General features: G+C 47.1%; 1 protein-coding gene across 1 annotated transcript in view; it reads left to right on the forward strand.

The window, feature by feature from the left end:
* Nucleotides 1–1864: 1864 nt before the first annotated feature.
* The window catches only part of LOC107114971 (sodium channel protein type 5 subunit alpha-like), a 79224-nt gene continuing 60197 nt past the window's right edge, over nucleotides 1865–20891 (forward strand). Inside the window, exons 1-4 of the mRNA XM_015416578.1 lie at nucleotides 1865–1933; nucleotides 2978–3121; nucleotides 5533–5820; nucleotides 13328–13381. Of these exons, the coding sequence (XP_015272064.1) occupies nucleotides 1865–1933; nucleotides 2978–3121; nucleotides 5533–5820; nucleotides 13328–13381 (555 nt within the window). The remainder of the gene's footprint in view (nucleotides 1934–2977; nucleotides 3122–5532; nucleotides 5821–13327; nucleotides 13382–20891) is intronic.

Consider the following 20891-nt stretch of genomic DNA (forward strand, 5'->3'; position numbering starts at 1 on the left):
TGCAATCTAGCATTGCGTCTGTGGGATTTTTGCAGGGCCAACAAAATTTTCCTGGTGGCGACTCACATACCTGGAGAGTTGAATCTGGACAAATATATACAAGGGGGACCAGCAATTCAAAGCAGTACAATAATAATGATGAAAAATTGCTGTGAGTTCACAAATCACAATGAATAGACAATAATAACTAGTACAGAACTGATGCTTGATGATGTTTATAATTTCTATGTTTTCAGAACACAGGACGTCAAATACGGAAGGTGAGCGATACGAACATCTCGAGTGGTTGTTCGTTTCGAGACAACTCTTTTTCAACCAAATTCAGTTCTCTGGTTGTCTTATTGTGTTTAGCTGTGATATCAATCTTATCCAACATCCGTAAAGCACATAGGCTAACAAGTTTTAACAGCACAAGGGCTAACAAATTCTAAATTCGGAGGCAGACCATCTCAGCCGCTCCGGTCTCAGCCTTCACAAGTGGGGAATAAAACAACACTACCTGCTCCCAATTTTCCAACTGTGGGGCACTCCCCAAGTCGACGTCTTCGCCACAGCCCACAACAGGAAATGTCTCTTTTGCAGCCGAGGAGGGTACGACGCCCAATCGTTAGGAGACGGCCTCCTGTACCCGTGGTCAGAGAAACACCTATACATGTTCCCACCCCTACCACTGCTCCTCAGGGTGGTGCGCAAGATCCTCAGGGACAATGCACACGTAATATTGATAACGCCCTGGTGGCCCAGGCAGCCCTGGTTTCCCACCCTTCTCGACCTGTCTCGGAAAACTTTTTACCACTTCCCTCCTGTTCAAGACTTACTACACCTCCACAACTCCCCACTACTCCACCACGACGTGACAACACTGAAGCTCACGGCGTGGCGAATACTTCCAGAGGATTCTCTGCTCGCATAGCGCATGTCCTCTTGAATTCGAGGAAACAGTCCACGCGCAAGTCTTACACCCAGAAATGGGCTAAATTCTGCTCCTTTCTCGGGGCTGATGCCTCCCTGGCAACCACTACGGGTCTGGAAAGAGTTTTTTCATTTGTTTTATCCCTTGCTGACTCGGGGCTCTCCCACTCCTCGTTACATGTTTATCTGGCTGCCTTGTCAGCCTTTCATGTTCCAGTTGATGGTTATTCCTTGTTCACCCATCCAGTTACCAAACGCTTTCTGAAGGGTTTGCTTCGCCTTTATCCCCCAGTTAAGTCTCCACCTGTGCCTTGGGACCTTCCCCTGGTCCTGCATCAACTAACACGGAAGCCATTTGAACCGCTGGCCACATGCGAGCTACGTCTCCTGACATGGAAGACAGCATTTTTGGTTGCAATCACGTCGGCCAGGCGAGTTGGAGAGCTCTTGGCCTTCAGGCACGATGCTCCTTACCTTTCCATACTCCCTGATGGAATCCGCTTGGTGCCGGACATTTTGTTCTTGCCTAAGGTAATCTCTGAATTCCATCTGCAAACCGAAGTCTTCTTGCCGACTTTCTTTCCAAATCCAATATCTGATGAGGATAGACTACTGCATACATTGGATGTCAAGAGGGCCCTCTTGTTTTACCTAAAAAGGACACATCCAGCTAGGAAAGATCCTCATCTATTCCTCTCGTATGCACCCTCACGCCTGGGGACTCGTGTAACTTCCCAGCATCTATCCAAGTGGATTGTGGAGTTGGTTCGACTTTGCTACCTTCTGGCAAAACATCCTTTACCGGGCCCTGTCAGAGCTCACTCCACCAGAGCTCTTGCAACATCTACAGCCTTTCTCAAGGGTGTGCCGATACAGGACATCTGCAAAGCTGCTACATGGGCCACGCCTAATACATTCATCCGGCATTACGCCCTCGACGTCCGGCGCACCAATGACAGCATCGGCCGTCACGTTTTATCTTCAGCCCAGCGATGAACATCCTGCCAGCACCCTCCTCCAGGTAGGATATGGCTCGCTTGGCGGGATGTCCGCGCCGGTCCCTCTGGGCATGCGCAGTGGGGTTCCTGCGCATGCCTAGAGGGGCTCGGCGCGAAAATCCGTTGAAATATAGCTTGCTACAGCACTGGTTGGGTCAGCGCGTGCGCACTAAACCCCATTGGTGTGAATGCACAGATGACCACTCGAAGATCACCAGTTACTGGTAAGCAACCTGTTTTTCTCTTTACCATATGTGGTGGACATGTGAAAAAGCAAAAGTTTTCTGGGCCGAGGTCCATTCAGAGATTGAAAAAATCATGAAATGCAAAATTAAGAAGGAACCGGAAGTGTTTCTTCTGGGACTTAGAATGGAAGAAGTTAATATTGCAAAACGGACTTTAATGTGGTATATGATTACAACTGCCAGAATGACATACGCTCAATGTTGGAAACAAGAAAAAACTCCTGATATTTGGGAGTGATTAAAAAAGTTACTTTTTATGGTTGAAATGGACAAAATGACAAGAAAGCTTAAAAATCAAGAAGCAGAAGACTTTTTTGCAGATTGGAAGGACTTCAAAGACTATATGGAGAAATATTGGGATGTTAAAAACAATTTATTTTGCTTAGACAATTATTAAGATGGAGGGTTATTTAGATTAAGTTTAAACATATATAGATCTAGAGATAAAGAGATATGTTACCTGCAATAAATATATAATATTAAAGAATAGGGAAAGGGGGTGAGCTGAGAGAATTGGAAGTTTGAGCACTGTGGGAAGTCAGAAGGGGGTATATGGAAGAAAAAAGGATATGAGATAACTTGTTAGATTAATTATAAGTTTACTTATTGTGATATCCTAATAAAGAGTTTTTTAAAAAAAGAGCAGGCAGGCAGGGGTTCCTTGGCAAACCTTTATTTGTTTAGAAAATTTATATACCACCTCTCCAGAGACCTGCTGAAGGCAGTTTACAACTAATGGAAACCATTAATGTTAGCACAGAAATGATTGCCTCAAGGTAGAATGTTTGGAAAATAAGCTGTATTTTTCTTCAATGGTCACAGACTTCATTGGCCTCCCTGGTGGCAGAAGCTAAATCAAAATCAACTGAATATAATCTGTGTAACAACAGCAGCTCCATAAAATCTCTTAGAACTCTGAGAGCCTTGAGACCACTTCGAGCATTATCCAGATTTAAAGGGATTAAGGTAATACTGCTTTCACCATCCTTTCTCATATGAATAAGCAAAAAAAAAAAAACTGAATTAGATTTTAAAAAAATTTAGTTGACCTTTGGCCAGGTAGCATTAAAGCAAGGAAGTTGTAAATTTTGTCCTCCAGAAATTAGGGTATTTTTAAGTCAGCCGTTCCACCCCCTCTGCCTCACCATGACCAGTGACAGGAGACAACATCAAGGGAAGGCCCTGGCCCTGTTGTTGGCCCTACATAGTAACTAGCTTATCACTGTGTGAGATGGGATGTTGGACTTGATGGACCACTGTTCTGATCCAGCAGGGCTCTTCTTATGTTCTTATCTGGTGAGGCTTCAATTAATCCACTTTTTTACTTCAGCTTCTATATTTCTATTTAGGGGTGTGTGCTCGGTATAAACCAAGCTGAAAAATACCCCCAAATACCTTAGCTGTATTTTTTGGGTATTTTTTTCAGCCAGTTACCAAGTGGGCTACTGATTCAGCTATCCAAAAATGGCTGACCTGAAAACATTCGGAATTTTTCAGAACCACCAGATAGCCACAGTTAAAGGGCATTTAAAGGATTCTCAGTCCTTTTAAATGCCTTCAGAATGAACTGTCATGTTGAAGAAGGCCTTTCAAGGGACTGTGATCCCTTTAAATGCCTTTTCCCCCTTCATTGGAAACAATGGAGGATTTACCCGAACTCGAAGAATATAGTTTTTTTTTCACACCCCTTTTTAAATTCTTTTTCTTTTCTCATCTCTGGTATTTGTCATCACCAGTGTTCCCTCTAAGCTGAGTTAGTGTGAGCTAGCTCACAGTTTTTTAGCCTCCAGCTCACACATTTTTGTCTTAGCTCAGGGAGGATGGCTCCAGAGGACACTAATTTATGCAGTAGCCAAATTGCTTGCTCACAACTTTAATGCCAGCAGCTCACAAGACTCCACAGCTTAGAGGGAGCATTGGTCATCACTATCAGCAGCAGCATGCAAGGCCCTGAACAGACACATTTAACGTTATTCCTGCTTAGAGTGTAATAGCTGGAATATGTGCCACGGCCACTGTTATCAGCGGGATACTAATAAGGCCTTCCCATGGTATGAGCAGTGAGGAATAGTGGCATGGTATAGCCCAATCTCACCAGATATCAGAAGCTAAGCAGTGTTGGTACTTGAAAGGGAGACCACCAAGGAAGACTTTGTAGAGGAAGGCAATGGCAAGCCACCTCTGCTTCTCACTTGCTATGAAAGCTGCTGGCTGGAGTTGCCAATAAGTCGGCTGGGACTTGATGGCACATGGTATGAGTGATTCCAGGTCATAACACTTGCAAATGCTCTCCATGTGAGTTGTTCCATCACCTTGAGATTGGCCTGCCCCACCACCATTACACCCATTTCATGGGATGAGTTACATAATGAGTACTTGCAGTTGTTATAGCTGGGATGAGAATGTTTTTGTAGCATCCCCATGGGACCTGTAACATGTTTTGCTATATAAAGTGATGGGGGAGAACAGATAGGAATAAAGGAACACTGAGAATAGGCCATCAAATAGAACTGGAAAAAGACAAACTGCTGGAAAAAGGTATCATGTACAGTACTCCAGAAATGTTGTGTGGAAGAAGTAGACTTTGAGGAAGTACGCAAAAGAGGATTTTAACCACATCCCAAACATAAAAAGAAGCCCTTTGCCTCTATGCCCTGTTGTTGGCCCCCCAGAGGAACTGGTTGGCCTCTGTGTGAGACAGGATGCTGGATTAGATGGACCACTGGTCTGATCCAGCAGGGCTCTTATGTTCTTATCAGGGGAAGGCCTCGGCCTCTCTGCCCTGTTGTTGGCCCCCCAGTTGGCTAGTTTGGTGTAGTGAGCCAGTTTGGTGTAGTGGTTAAGTGCGTGGACTCTAATCTGGGAGAACCGGATTTGATTCCCCATTCTTCCACTTGTACCTGTTGGATGACCTTGGGCAAGCCATAGTTCTGGCACAGCTGTTCTTGAAAAAGAGCAGTCTCTGTCAGAGCTCTCTCAGCCCCACCTACCTCACTGGCTGTCTGTTGTGGGGAGGGGAAGGAGTTTGTAAGCCGCTCTGAGACTCCTTTGGGTAGTGAAGGGCGGGGTATAAATCCAATCTATTATCTTCTTCTTCTGTGTGAGACAGGATGATGGACTAGATGAACCACTGGTCTCATCCAGCAGGGCTGGATGTTCTTATGAGCCCTGCTGTGAACAGCATCCTGTTTCCAGACGTAGCCACCCTCCTGCCTTTGGGAAACTTGCAAACAGGGTATGAAGGCAATCCCTCCCCATTTATTCCCCCCCACACACATTTGTATTCAGAAAGAGACTTTTTACGGATATGATTACTAGCTGTAATAGAGCTGTCCTATATACTGAGTTGCTGATTGTGTCTTTCATTTACTTTTAAGGTTGTGGTGAATGCCCTCGTAGGTGCCATTCCTTCCATTGGGAATGTACTGCTTGTCTGCGTCGTTCTCTGGCTCCCATTCAACATCCTTGGAGTCGGCTTATTTGGAGGAAAATCTGAGCATGACAAAGCTGGTTCAGTCTGTGGAATCAGAAACTACACACGGGTCAATAGCACCGTCAACTTTAATAATGCTGGTCCAGTCTGTGGAATCAGAAGCTACACACGGGTCAATAGCACCGTCAACTTTAATAATGTTGGGAATGGATATCTGGCTCTTCTTCAGGTGGTATGTTGAATCATACAAATGTCATTCAGCAGGGAAAAATCATGGGAAGACATATATGTTCAGCCAAGAATGGCTGTTCTCTTTGATAGCAGGAGTATTTTGCTAAACCATTATGTATTTAGAATTTAGACTGAGAGTCCTTGTTTATAAACCCTTACTTTTAAGTCTTTCTGGTGAATTGTAAGGGAATAATGTTAAATGACAGTCAGTCAAATTCAGCTTGATTTCTTTAAGTCATCTAAATTCAACAGCATCTATTATTACAAACCCTGAACAAATGTAATTAGATTGCAAATTTAACTTTGTTTAAAATAAGCTTGATTTAGAAGAAACTTGTCTGAGTTCTAGTTGAAATACCAGATATTTCATGCTATGTTCTAGGGATGTGCAAAAAAAAAAAAAAATCAGCCCATTCGGATTCAGTTGAATTGGGCAGAATCAATTTCGGCTGGCAGTAAGACTCCCGCATGTCAGTTTCGTCAGTACCAGCCTTTGGCCAGCTGAATGTCAATTTCAGCCCCATTATATCCTATGGGCCATTGAAGTCAATGGTGAAAACATAGGGTATATTCTGCGGGCTGGAGGGGAGGGGGCTTGAGAGAGAGACTCCAAATTTGTAGGGTAGTTGCTGGAGCCTCTCTATGGTGGGGAAAAAGAACAATGGAGGGGAATGGGGGCAACCTGTTTGGGGGCCCATAGAATTGGACCCCCTGGTCCAATGTTCTTCAAACTTGGTTGGTATCTTGAGGAGAGGCTCCAGCAGCTACCCTGCTAGTTTGGAGCCTCTCCTTCAAACCCCCTCCCCTCATAGATATTAACAGCACATCAGCCTCCAGGCATCCTCTCCCACTAGTTCAGCAACAAAGAAAGTGACACAGATTAAAAAAAAATCCCAAGATCAGAGGTGTCAAACGTATGGCCCGCAGGCCAGATCAGCCCCATCCAGGGCTCTTACCCAGCCCACAAGCAACCTCCTTCTCCTCCTCCCTGCTGGTGCTCTGCTCCACAACCGCTGTGCTCCCAGGTCTTTTCCTCCCTGATCTCAGCTCCTCTGCTTTCTTTTCATCTGGTCACACCCCTCTCCCTCTTCCCCACTGCTGGCTGCCTTCCCAGCTCAACTTCCCAGCTTCGATCCGAAGCATGGCCAGCTGATTGGGCAAAGGCTAGGGAGGGAGGAGCCCGAGGGCAGGGAAGCAGGGGACGGCCCAGCCAATCCCCATGAGGAGGAGCATGGCAGCATGCGGGATCCTGAGTGCCAAAGGAAGGGAGCACGTGCCCAGGCCTTCGATACTCTTTGCCCTGCTTCTCTCAGGGAAGGTCTTCAGATGCTGGGAGCCACCACTTTTGAGGGCGCCCCCACTGCAGTAATGTCTGTTGGTCTCTGCATGGGGAGGCAACCCATATCCCAGGTGGCTGCCAGCTCAGGTCTGCCACTGCCACCACGCGCTCACACCCCTTTGGAGCTTTCCACTCCAGCCTGTTTGGGTGTGCTTTCTCGCTTTGCTCTCTCCTCATTTGGCTTCAGGCTGAGGGGGGGGGGGGATTGCGGTCGCCAGCGGGTAAGAGAAACAGGGCTGCTGTGCCAGCTGGGGGGGGGGGAGAGGATTCCATGCTTTGCCTCGTCCCCGATCCTTGGCTATTATTGCCGCTCATGCTAGTGGGGACAAGGGAAAGGGTTGCCCAACTGCAAGGCCTGTGAAAGGAAGTGCAGGTCTCCCTACTCCCCAAACCACCACTCTGGACAATGACAGCCATGAAGGAGTGGCAGCAAGTGCAGCCAAACGCTGTTGGCAGGGGAAACCAAGCTCAACAGGAAGACCAGGTGGCAGTTGGCAACAACTACACCAGCCTCTTTGAGGGCTCTCTTTTGGGGCTTTGCGTCTTTGCTTGTCCCCCTTGCCCACCAGTTCCCACCCAGTTTGAATCGGCATGGCTGTGGGGAGCAGTCTCCCGTGCAGCCTCCCAAGTTGGACTAAATCTGTGGGGGGAAGGGGGAGAAGGGAAAGTTCCATTTTGCTGAGCAGCCTAAAGGATGCTGCCAAGCACCCAATCAGTCACGGTGTGCAGAGGTGCTGCTGCCTCCTTCCCAAGAGGAGACTTCAAGATTGGGCTAAGGCTTTTTGCTTAGAGCCATTTGTCTTGCATTGGGAAGGGATAGCTCTAGTGGTGGGGAAAACAAGACGGAGAGCTAAAAGGGGGGATGAACATTCCTTAGGAGAGGATCCCATAATGATAGCCTCTCCCCCTACTCACCCCCAACCCATTTCCTTCTCCTCCTCCTCCACACTTCTGAGCCCAGTCAGGCACAGAGATTTTTTTTTGGGGGGGGTGGTCTAATGCAAGGGAGTCCACTCTTCAAAGTAGCCATTTCCTCCAGGGTGATACTCTATATTCTTGGGGCTTGGAGTGGGAGGGTTTCTGGAGTTCTGGCCCCATTGGTGGACCTCCTGAGGGAACCTGGGCTTTGGCCACTGTGTGACATGGACTGGATGGGCCATTGGCCTGATCCAACATGGCTTCTCTTATGTTCTAACCCAGTGTGCTGCAACAGTGAAAAAAGGCAAGCTCTTCAGTTAGGGTTGATTAGGAAAGGGATTGAGAATGAAACAGCTGATATTGTAATGTCCCTCTATAGATCTGCGGGGCAGCTTTATTTGGAATATTGTGTAGACTCAGAGGAACTGATTGGCCACTGTGTGAGACAGGATGCTGGACTAGCCAGTTTGGTGTAGTGGTTAAGTGTGCGGACTCTAATCTGGGAGAACCGGGTTTGATTCCCCACTCCTCCACTTGCACCTGCTGATGTGACCTTGGGTCAGTCACAAGCTCTGGCACAGCTGTCCTTGAAAAAGAACAGTTCCTGCCAGAGCTCTCTCAGCCCCACCCACCTCACAGGGTGTCTGTTGTGGGGAGGGGAAGGGAAAGGAGTTTGTAAGCCGCTCTGAGACTCCAAGTGAAGGGCGGGGTATAAATCCAATCTCTTCTTCTTCTTCTTCCTCTTAAGTGGACCACTGGTCTGATCCAGCAGGACTCTGCTTATGCACTTATGTTTAAACGGGGGTCATTTCGTAGAAAAAGAGGTGCAGGAGCTCATTAGCATAACTCATTAGCATAACTTATTTCCATATGCCACACTCCTTGGCATCAGATGGAAGGGAAGGCGGTTTAAACCCCCTCCCCTTCCATGGCTCACCCACGTGTTCCGCAGCTCTGGGGCGCCTGGGCGAGCCGGCACCTTAGATGGAACGGGAGGCAGTTTAAACCCCCTCTCCTTCCATGGCTCGCCCATGCGTCCCGCGGCTGCAGGGCGCCTGGGCAAACTGGCACTTTAGGTGGAAGGGGAGACAGTTTAAATCCCCTACCCTTCCATGGCTTGCCGTGCGTCCCGCGGATCTGGGGTGCCCAGATGAGCTGGCACTTTAGATGGAAGGTTATTGTTGTTGTTGTTCAGTCGCACAGTCGAGTCCGACTCTTCGCGACCCCATGGACCAGCTCCCGCCAGGCCCTCCTGTCTCCCGCTGTCCTCTGAAGTTGGCTCAATTTCATGTTTGTTGCGTCAATGACACTGTCCAACCATCTCATCCTTTGCCGTCCCTGTCTTCTTTGACCTTCAATCTTTCCCAGCATCAGGGTCTTCTCCAGTGAGTGCTCCCTTCTCATTTGGTGGCCAAAGTATTTGAGCTTCATATTCATTATCTGGCCTTCCAGGGAACAGTCAGGGTTGATTTCTTTTAGGATTGACTGATTTGATCTTCTTGCAGTCCAAGGGACTCTCAAGAGTCTTCTCCAGCACCATAGTTCAAAAGAATCTATTCTTCGGCGCTCGGCCTTCCTTATAGTCCAACTCTCGCAGCCATACATGACTACTGGGAATACCATTGCTTTGACCATACGGACTTTTGTTGGCAGGGTGATGTCTCTACTTTTTATCATGCTGTTTAGGTTCGCCATTGCTTTCCTCCCAAGGAGCAGGCGTCTTTTAATTTCATGGCTGCTGTCACAGTCTGCGGTGATCTGGGATCCCAGGAACGTGAAGTCTGTCGCCACTTCCACGACTTCCCCTTCTATTTGCCAAGGAGTGATGGGGCCGGATGCCATGATCTTAGTTTTTTTGATGTTGAGCTTCAAGCCCACTTTTGCGCTCTCCTCTTTTACCCTGAGCAAGAGGCTCTTTAGGTCCTCTTCACTTTCTGCCATTAGAGTGGTATCGTCTGCATATCTGAGGTTGTTGATCTTTTCCCCAGCAATCTTAATTCCCGCTTGTGATTCATCCAGGCCAGCATTTCGCATGATGTACTCTGCATATATATTAAATAAGCAAGGCGACAATATACATCCTTGTCGTACTCCTTTTCCTATGCTGAACCAATCAGTTGTTCCATATCCGGTTCTAACTGTCGCTTCTTGGCCCTTATACAGGTTTCTCAAGAGACATGTGAGGTGGTCTGGTACTCCCATCTCTTTAAGGACCTGCCATAGTTTGTTGTGATCCACACAGTCAAAAGCTTTAGCATAGTCAATGAAGCAGAAGTAGATGTTTTTCTGGTACTCTCTTGCTTTCTCCATAATCCAGCGAATGTTGGCAATTTGATCTCTAGTTCCTCTACCTCTTCGAAACCCAGCTTGTACTTCTGGCAGTTCTCTATCCATGTACTGTTGAAGCCTAGCTTGTAGGATCTTGAGCATGACCTTGCTAGCATGTGATATGAGTGCAATTGTGCGATAGTTCGAACATTCCTTGGCATTGCCCTTCTTTGGGATTGGAATGTATACTGACCTTTTCCAATCCTGTGGCCACTGTTGCGTTTTCCAAATTTGCTGGCAAATTGAGTGCAGCACTTTAACAGCATCATCTTCTAAGACTTTGAATAGCTCAGCTGGAAGGAGAGACAGTTTAAATCCCCTACCCTTCCATGGCTTGCCTGTGTGTTCCGCAGCTGCGGGGTGCCCAGGTAAGCCGGCACCTTAGATGGAAGGGGAGGTGGTTTAAACCCCCTCCCCATTCATGGCTCGCCTGCGCGTCCTGTGGCTCCGTGGTGCATGGGCAAGCCGGCACCTTAGGCGCGCAGGCAAGCCAGCACCTTAGATGGGAGGTGGTTTAAACCCCCTTCCCTTCCATGGCTCGCCCATGCGTCCCAAGGCTGTGGGGCACCTGGGTGAGCCGGCACTTTAGATGGAAGGGGAGGCAGTTTAAACCCCCCCCCCCACGTTCATGGCTCGCCCATGCATCCCACGGCTGCGTGGTGCACGGGCGAGCTGGTACCTCAGGTGCGCAGGCAAGCCAGCACCTTAGATGGGAGGCGGTTTAATCCCCCTCCCCGTCCATGGCTCACTTGCACGTCCTGTGGCTGCAGGGTGCTGGGACAAGCCTGCACCTTAGATGTGCTGCTGGGAGCAGGGGGCAGGGCTTGGTCTTGTGCCCTCCCCCTGGGCTCCTCACTCCTGGAGTGCCGCTCCTGTGTGCTCCGGCTCCAGCCGACCCCCGTGTTTAAAGCATGTTTGTATTTTGAATAAAAAAAATAGTATCGCTAAAATGTGAAGAAAAGATGTATGTCTGTAAGCTCATAGTAAACATGAACCAGGGAGATGCAGCCATTTATGACTATCTGGCCCATGTCTACCTGAGCATTTGGAGACATGCCTCTCCTGTTCGCACTCTCTCATCAGAGGAAACCCTGGTGTACATGGGCAGGGTTATTTTTTATTGTTAATGTTCATTTAGATGCTTTCCACACAACAGCGCTGATATATAGTCTCCTCATTGTTGATGCCACTCTTGAGAAAACTCTGTGGCAAAGGGGATTCCCATGGAGTGTTATGCATCGCTCCCCCCCATCCCATGTGTTTCCTCTCCCCTTACACACAGTCCTGGACTGATGCTGCTTTATCATTTAAATTCTTTAATACGTATGTGCAGTAGGCCTGGAAGAGGGCCCCTCTCCCTCCCTCATCCTAGCCCCCCAATGGAGGACTCACTTGGCTCATTGGTGGCCACTGTGCAACTTGCCTGGCAGCAGCCAGTGTATGACTTGCCTCGTCCATGCCTAAAGCTGGCTACTGCATGGCTTGCCCTCTCTGCGATTTCTCTCTCTTTGGCCTTGATTCTGTGTATATTACTGAGAAGTCCCATTGAGTTCAATGAACTTACTCTGCGGTAAGCCTGCATGCATTCACAAAAGTAATTCTTTGGTCTAAATGCAGGCACATGCTCTTTTCAGCCCACTGTAATTGCATAGGGCCTCAGGTCTCTTGCTCTCTCACCCCCTCCTCCTTATTCTAGAGAGTGACTGCTGTGCCAAGCAGAATTTTGCCACGGGAAAGAAGGGAGGATAAAGTCTTCTGCTTCTGGAAAACCTTTGCCTTAGTGACTAACCTGCTCAGTTACATTCAGGGGGGGGGGGAGCTCATGGACTATATGCCTTTGTACTCCTCCAAAAGAGTCTCACTCAGGGAAGGATAGGAGCTGCCTTTACACATCTGAAAAAGAGGATGATGGAGCCGTCATCCACTCCACACACTGGGGGAAAATAAAACGGCCCCCACACTGCTGGAAAAGCCCCTTCATGCTCTTACGTAAACGGGCCTAAGAACAGCCTTGTTGGATTAGACCAGTGATCCATCTAGTCCAGCATTCCGCTTCACAGAGCATCCAACCAGTTGTCCTGAAGGGCCAAACAAACAGGGCACAGAGGCCAAAGCTTTCTTCTGATGCTGCCTTCAAACTTTGGGATTCAGAGGTCTGCTACCTCAATATATGGAGGTTCCCTTTACTCACCATGACTATTAGCCATTGATGAATCTATTTTTCATTAATCTATCTAACCCACTTTTAGAAGCCATTTACATCACCTATATCCGTCCATCCCTGATGCATATTCCTGACCATTAATACATTTATTTTAATACCCAGAAGTCAAGCTGAAAACATCACTACTTTGACAATCTCTGGTGACCCACTTTTTTGGGTAAAACTAAGGGAAGAGCCTTAGATGTTTAAAATGTGTATTTTCTGTTTGGGCTGGTGCTTCTGCTTTGTACATCAAAAAGGAGCAACCAGGTGAAGTAAATCAGAATCTCTGCCCTGTACCTCCTTGGATTCCATCACTTCAGCTCTTTTCTTCCAGTCTGGCTCTGAAATTGAAACTGAGCCAGGTTGGGGAGAAATATATTTGAAATAAGGGAGTATGGGGAGATAAGGCACAGGAGGAGGAAAGGGTTCAGGCCCATTCATCTGCATTCACCTTTTATTATAAAAATTAGATCCCCCCTGCCTTTATCTGTGAAAATGAGCCATCACATGAATCAACCAACGCAGCTTGAGCAAGAGAAGCAAATCAGATTCCGATAGAAGTGCAGAATGTTTCCTCCCTTGAGGAAAAGGTGGTGAGAGTGAACAAACTTGGTGAGAAATGGGAAGAACCGTTTCTCCTCTTCTCTTTTACAGACAAACTAGGGAAAAATCACTTATGGGACATTTTAATAACTTGGTTTGTTAATATTTTTCCAGGCAACGTTTAAAGGTTGGACAGATATTATGTATGAGACCGTAGATAAACCTCCGGTAAGCCATTACATTATTGTTATTTCTCTGCTGGTGGAGGAGGGATGCTATTTTAGGTTGATCATTGTGGCTTCTGTGCAGTCCCACATGGGGACTGCACAGTCACAGGCCAGCCACAGAAAAGATTTCCAAGCTTTCTAATGGACTAAGAGTGCCCCTCCTCCTTCTGGCACTTTCCCACCAAAATGCTGACATGACCAGGAGGGGCGCTACTCCCTCGGTTCTCTTTTGCCACTTTGGCGAGATCTCCACTGCTGTTCTCTGTGTTTTTCCTCACCTCAGTTTTGAGGCTGAGGAGACTTTTTTCTGTTAACATTCTAGTAAACAATAAAATACATCTAAAGAAGAAATGTTTTCTGGGTTTCCACTGTGTCATTATAACTAAAAAGGGTGCTGACAAATTACTATTCTCTGTACTTTGGCTGCCTAGGGGTTCACACAGCAGAGCTGCCTGCTCTTGCTGTCACCAGTTTCCCCTGAAGGCATGTATAGATAGAGCTGGACTCAAAAGAGCCCTGTTCAAAGGCTTCCCCTCTCCCTGGTGAGGTTTGGTGTAAAAAGAGCCTGGCCTGAATGGCCCTCTTCGGAGGCTTCGCCTGTGTGCCAGCAGCCTGGATGAAAGCATATTCCCCCCTCCCTGATGAGGTGTGGTGGAAAAAGAGCCTGGCCTCAATAGCATAAGTAGTCTGTTGTCTCAGGACATGGATAACAACAAGAAGGGGGAAACTCCACCCACTTCAGCCACTCTTCAAAACTATAGAAGTTGAAGAGGTCCAAACAGCCCTGACGAAGGGGCACAATACCCTTCTGACACATAATACCTTCCACAAAGGGGCACAGAGAATTGCAAGGCTGTGGGAACCCATGCTTCCACAGATTCCACCGTGAAACTGAGGACAGCCAGGGAAAGGTTCCTTCAGTCAGGCACAGCACAGGTTTAAAACAAGCCTTCATCAGGCCACACTTCCAGGCTTCTGGTCAGAACTGACAGAAAGGCAGAGCGGGGGAAAGATTCCTTCAGACAGGCAGCCTCTGCCAGGCCATGCCTCCAAGCTGCTTCACTGGAAGCGATGGGAGGGGCCAGAGAATCCTTCAAGCAGGCAGCCTCTTCCAGGCCACACCTCCCAGCCTCTTTTTTCTCTCTCTCAGCACCAAGAGAAGGGGGGGGGGAAGGGCTTCAAAGTCAACATTGAAAGCATAGAGGCCATAGACTCCTTAGGAAATGACTAAGCAATAATGCTTTGATGTTGATTCTGCTTGGCTGTCAAGGGGGTTGTGACTTCAAGGTGCACAGCCAAAGCTCATGAAAACAGGCAGTTATTCTGAGGCTCTGTCTACCACACCTCACCAGGGAGAGGGAAATATGCCTTCATCCAGGCTGCTGGCACACAGGCGAACCTCCGAAGAGGGCCATTGAGTCCAGGCTCATTATTGTTATTTCTCTGCCGGTGGAGGAGGGATGCTAATTTAGATTACTCTTCCCACTTGCTCCATAGGCAGGACTATGCTAATTGGCTAGCAGGGGGATGACATCCAAATTCCTGTGTTTCTACCCTACAATTAGGTTTCTTTCTGGATATTCTAGAACTTTCTTATCTCCCCCCCCCAAAAAAAAAAATTTCTGATATAATTTCTCTCATTTCTTGATCACTCATTTCCTCTCCTCTTGGCCTCCTGGCTATTCCTCAAAGAAACAAACAAACCCTTAGAGTGACTAGAGTCAGGAAAGCTGAAATCTTGATCATGTCCTTCAAAGCCCCCTGCCCATTGCATTCCATTGCCCAGGAATAGCTTCCAGGGACTTTAGAGGCATACCTCATGGGAGAGGCTATAGAGCCCAGCACCTCATGGGTCACCAACAGATAGCCAAAAGAAAAGCTGCTCCCATGCCCTGCCCAGCCGTCTCATTTGCCAAAGAGAAAGCTGCTTCCAGGCAAAAATGGGGGGAAACTGATATCCTACTCTGGCCACCAGTACCACTTTAGCCTTGCAAAGGGGTTCTACTAATGAGACAATTTGGAAAGCATTCACACTGTGGGGCCACTTCAAGCGTTTGACATCAAACGTGTTGAGGAACAAGGATGCATTGGAATGTCTCCAGTCTGGTCTGGACCAAGGCCTTTGACCAAAGAGGTCCTGACATCAGATCTCAGGTCTCTCATCGAGTCTCATATCCAAAAGATCAAAATGGCTGTCTGCAAAATGTTTCTTACGTGGAGTGTCTCAGTCACAAAGCCCTGTGGCTTATCTTCACTGTGTGAGAAAGACTAGAACTTCTCTCACCATCTGTTATGTTTTTCAGCCACCCCTTATTTATGATACCAGGCCTCCCCTTCTGTAATTTTCTGTGTAAAATGAGGGGACATTTTTTTTCTTGCCATTGCATTTAAGGAAATAAACTCTGACTTACGAAGGCTTATGCTGGAATAAAAGTTGTTAGTTTTTAACATGCTACTAGACTTCTGTCTTGCTTCTCTGGAGACAGGGCTTTTTTTCTGAAGTGGAAATTTGCCTTTGGAATGCCCTGACCCTTGAGGTTTGCCTGGCATCTGTTTTGCTGTCCTTTAGGTGTGAGGCCAAAACATTTATTTTGGTCCAGGCTTTTAACTGAAGGGGTTCTATCTTTTAAAGCTGCTTTTATGGTTTGCTTCCAGCCCAAGGACTGTTTAATGGATATGATTTAGGCCAGGGGTCCCCAACCTTTCTGAGCCTGTTGGCACCTTCAGAATTCTGACACAGCATGGTGGGCGCAGCCACAAAATGGCTGCCATAAAATGGCGAGCATGTGAGGCAGAGCCAGCCACAACATGGTGGCTGCAGTGTACTTTCAACCACACAGTGAAGACCCTTGTGCTGTGGTGACAGCTGCTGCCAAAACAACATTTTAACAAATGTGCAAATCTACACAGCCAATCAAATCATAGAATCATAGAATTGGAAGGGGCCAGACAGACCATCTAGTCCAACCCCCTGCTCAATGCAGGATTAGCCTAGAGCATCCCTGACAAGAGTTTGTCCAGCCGCTGCTTGAAGACTGCCAGGAAGGGAAAGCTCACCACCTCCCTAGGCAGCTGATTTCATGGTTGCACAACTCTCACTGTAAAAAGTTTCTCTTAATACCCAACCAGTACCTTCCCGTCCTTAATTTAAACCCATTATTGCAAGTCCTCTCCTCTGCTGCCAACAGGAACAGCTCCCTGCCGTCCTCTAAGTGACAGCCTTCCAGCCTTTCAAATACTTCAAGAGAGCAATCATGTCCCTCCTCAACCTCCTCTTCTCCAGACTTAACATTCCAAAGTCCCTCAGCCTCATAGGACCCTCAGGATCATAGGGCTTGGTCTCCAGGCCCCCAATCATCATTGTCACTCTCCTCTGCACCCGCTCAATTCTGTCCACATCCTTTTCTAAGTGAGGCCTCCAGAACTGCACATAGTACTCCAGGTGCGGCCTGACAAATGCAGTGTACAGTGGGACTATGACATCTTGCAATGTGGATGTTATGCCTCTGTTGATACACCCTAAGATCGCATTAGCCTTTTTTGTTGCTGCGTCACACTGGCTGCTCATATTCAATTTACAGTCCACCCTCATCCCAAGATCTAGTTCACACACTCTGCTACCCAGAAGTGTATCCCCCATCCAGTATGCGTCTTCCTCATTTTTGTTATCCAGATTTAGAACTCAGCACTTATCCTTGTTAAATTGCATATTGTTCACATCCATCCACTTTTCCAGTGTGTTCAGATCTCATTGAATTCTATATCTTCTGGTGTGTTTGCTGCTCCTCCCAATTTGGTGTCATCTGTTATGGGTTTTTTGACATAAGAAAACACACATACACAAGTACCCCTCCACCCACCAACCTCATCCAAAAACTTGATATTTCCCTACCACCATAATACTTAAATTCTAACTACATTTCATACTTCTGACTACCGATGAATTCATCCACTATTCTCTCCTAATCTGTATTTATTATCCAACCATCTATTTCATCACATGTAATTTATTTTTTATTCCTGTTGGAATTTCAATATCTATATTTCATTTCTAGTTATACTTTAACTTTCCTACTTTCTCATTTATTCTCAAATTTTACTCAATCAATCACAAGCACTAGGATCTCCAAATGTTATCTACTAGAACCAAATATTGATTTGCTTTTATACCAAACTTATAGCTTTGTCTCCAAAAGTACGATTCTGGACACAGAAAAGAGAATTATATTGTTATTTAGCCTCACAATAAAAGTTAATTAGCTCCTCTGATCTATGATGAGGCCGGTATGAACTAATAGACTATCAAAGGCATCCCCTATGGCAATAAGCTGTTTCTTTCCTGCTTAAATCTACTCTTAAAGCCCCGGTCAGAAAACTCACTCAACTAAGAATTTCTAAACATATTTCACTATAAAGAACATCTTTCTACCGCTTCCCATATCCATATTTCTTAAACTTATACTACAAAACATCAAACATCAATTTAAACAATATAGCATAGCTTCAAAGGAAGACATCCTAGAACAGTCTTTCTGTCCTTATTTTCCCATAAGGCATCACCTTCTGCTAAGAATCTTCGTCTTGTCTCTTCTTTTCTATTTTGATTTTATTTGTTTTCCATTATATGTCTTTGATCTTTGTACTCATTGTCTTTTCCCTGTGTCCTTATGTTCCAATTCAAAGGTTTAAAGTTAAGGTCCTTCAGTTTCTTTGAGCCCTTTTTTGGTTTTTTCCTTCTCTTTCTCCACTTCCTGTCTTTCTTACTCAGCGTGTTTAACAAATCTACGTTTCTGTCCATTCTTATTTTTCCGCTTTCTCTGTCTCCCATCCTTTTTGAGGCATCCATCTCATGTGTATCTTTCTCTTTAAAACCGCATTGGGTGCCTTGATGCTTCCACTCCTGCTTGGTTTGATACAATTCATTCAGCTCCTGTGTCTCTTTAATTTGTACTATCACACTCTCTTCCTTATCAGACAAGCATTGTTGATTCTTCAAAATATTGTCCCAAACTTGGTTTAGCGCTTTACTTAATTCATCTTGTAATATCTTTTTAAAGTTGTCCGATCTAAGTTCATCAAGTATCTTGTCTTTTATTTCGTTGCAAACGGTAAACATCTCCATTTTATCCACGCTTCACTGCACTGCGGTGGGGGGGGGGGGGGGCCGCCGAAAAGAGGGTATTTAAACTCTTTCTTTTTCAGTCATGTCAAAAAGTATCCATATCCTTCAGGGTGGTCCAAGGAAAAAAAACATAAGCTTATAACACCAAAAAACTAAAAAGAAAGAATGAAGTTTAAAATCACGGGTGGCAGCTGCTAGGCGAGAACATGGCGCCCATGTTCCCGTTCTCCATGACGCTCTTGCTTTGGGGCAAACCAGTCACCCCCCGTCCTTGCCAGGGAAACGGAGGGGCCGGTCAAGCCTCATGCTCTTGGTCTCCCTCCAGGAGAACCAAGCAGAGCCACCCCCAAACTCTGGGGAGGCTCCGAAAGAGCGCTCACGAGCCGGGCGTCTTGGGAGCTCCCAAGAAACACGCCCGTAGCGCAACGCCGTGCCGCCGGAAGTCGTGTCATCTGTTATTTTAATCTGCCCAGCCAATCAGATCTCAAATGGACAATTAGAAGCCCTACTGCGCAGGAACCTACCTGGCCTCACCTGCTTGGGACACACGGGCACCATGTTAGGGACCCTGATTTAGACTGACAAATGTTATTATGCTGATCTTCGATATGGTCTCTGTGCTTCACACCCATGGGATCTAGTGCACACGCGCTGGATCGATCGGTGCTGTAGCAAGCTCTTTCAACGGATTTTCGCGCCCATTCCCTCAGGCAAGCGCAGGAACCCCACTGCGCATGCCCAGAGGGTTGGGTGCAGACATCCCGCCAGTTCCTTTCTTACCGCCATGTTGGAAAGACCTATTCATTCCTTCGTCTGATCGGAATCGCTGTTAGCAGTTTAACAAAACTTCTAGCGCTAGGATTTTATATCCTCTCTTGAGTCTTATTATTTTCGTTCTTCGTTTAAAAAAAAAAGAGGAATGGAGGAGGACTTTATTTTCTGAGGGAAATTTACCACAGGCCTTCGGGCTGCCCCCCCCCCAACTGTCGCTTCCACTTCTTATGGAGAAGAAGAAGTGGGGATTTTTTAATAGGTGTCGTCGCTGTGGAAGCAAACTTGCTCCTCCGGACGGACATAAACGTATTTATTGCCTCGGAGAGTCGCATAAACCAGAGTCCTGTCGGCATTGTGCTCAATTCTCGAACCAAACGAGAAAGAACCACGCTGCGCGACTTAAAGTAGTTTTGCTTGAATCTGCCCTCGCTCCAGCCTCAACCATGGATAAAGGGCCATCTACATCGACAGCTCCGCTGCCGAGACCGGTTTCCAATGTCGACCGTCCGACACTGAAACACTCTACATCGAAGACTCGATCCTCTGCCTCTACGCCGGTCAAAAAGAAGACTAATGCTGGTATGGACCATAAGTCCGTGAAGAAGGGCTCCTCCAAGGCTCTTAAGATGGCGAAAAAGGGGAAGGAAGCGTTACCTGTACTGGGTGATGCCCCAACAGTACCTCCTGCTCCAACGGTAGTATCAATACCGGAGGCTGAAGCACTTCCATCGATACAGACCATTCCCCGTACGTCCAATGGACCATCCTTACTCCGATGTCGAAACGGTGGAACTCATTAGTCACCAGCTGGGTGTAGAGCATTCCCCATCACCTTCACAGTCATCGACATCGACGGTGTCCAAAGCTCCTGACGTCGAACTTCCTCGACACCGATACACCACTTCTATTAAAAAACAGGTTGCTTACCAGTAACTGGTGATCTTCGAGTGGTCATCTGTGCATTCACACCAATTGGATCTAGTGCGCCTGCGCTGGATCTGCCAGTGCTGTAGCAAGCTCTTTACAAAGGATTTTCACGCCCAGCCCCTCCTGGCATGCGCAGGAGCCCCACTGCGCATGTCCAGAGGGACGGGCGTGGACATCCTGCCAGTTCCTACAAACCGCCGCGTATCAACTCCTAATAAAACAGGTAGAAGAAGACAGCAGCGGGGCAGGAGGGCGGGTGGTGTGAATGCACAGATGACCACTCGAAGATCACCAGTTACTGGTAAGCAACCTGTTTATCTTCTTCGTGGTCTCTGTGCTTCACACCAATGGGAGATTAAGCGAGCAGTAGCCTACCTGGAGGTGGGTGCTGTTAGGTGTTTACTGCTTAGCTGATGACGAAACCTGACGTCCCAGATTGTCACTGGTGGTTTTACGGACGTCCAGGGCGTAGTGCCTGATGAAGGTATTAGGCGTGGCCCAGGTTGTGGCTTTGCAAATGTCTTGCAGCTGGACTCCCTTCAGAAATGCAGTAGATGTCGCGACAGCCCTGGTGGAATGAGCCCGCACCGGGCCCGGCAACGGCTGTTTCGCCAGTAGGTAGCACAGTTGTATCAGACCTACAATCCACTTGGACAGACGTTGGGCAGTGATTGGAGTGCCCACACGA

This window comes from Gekko japonicus, unplaced genomic scaffold (genome assembly GCF_001447785.1).
Source record: "Gekko japonicus isolate JY-2015 unplaced genomic scaffold, Gekko_japonicus_V1.1 scaffold3766, whole genome shotgun sequence".
NCBI lineage: Eukaryota > Metazoa > Chordata > Lepidosauria > Squamata > Gekkonidae > Gekko > Gekko japonicus.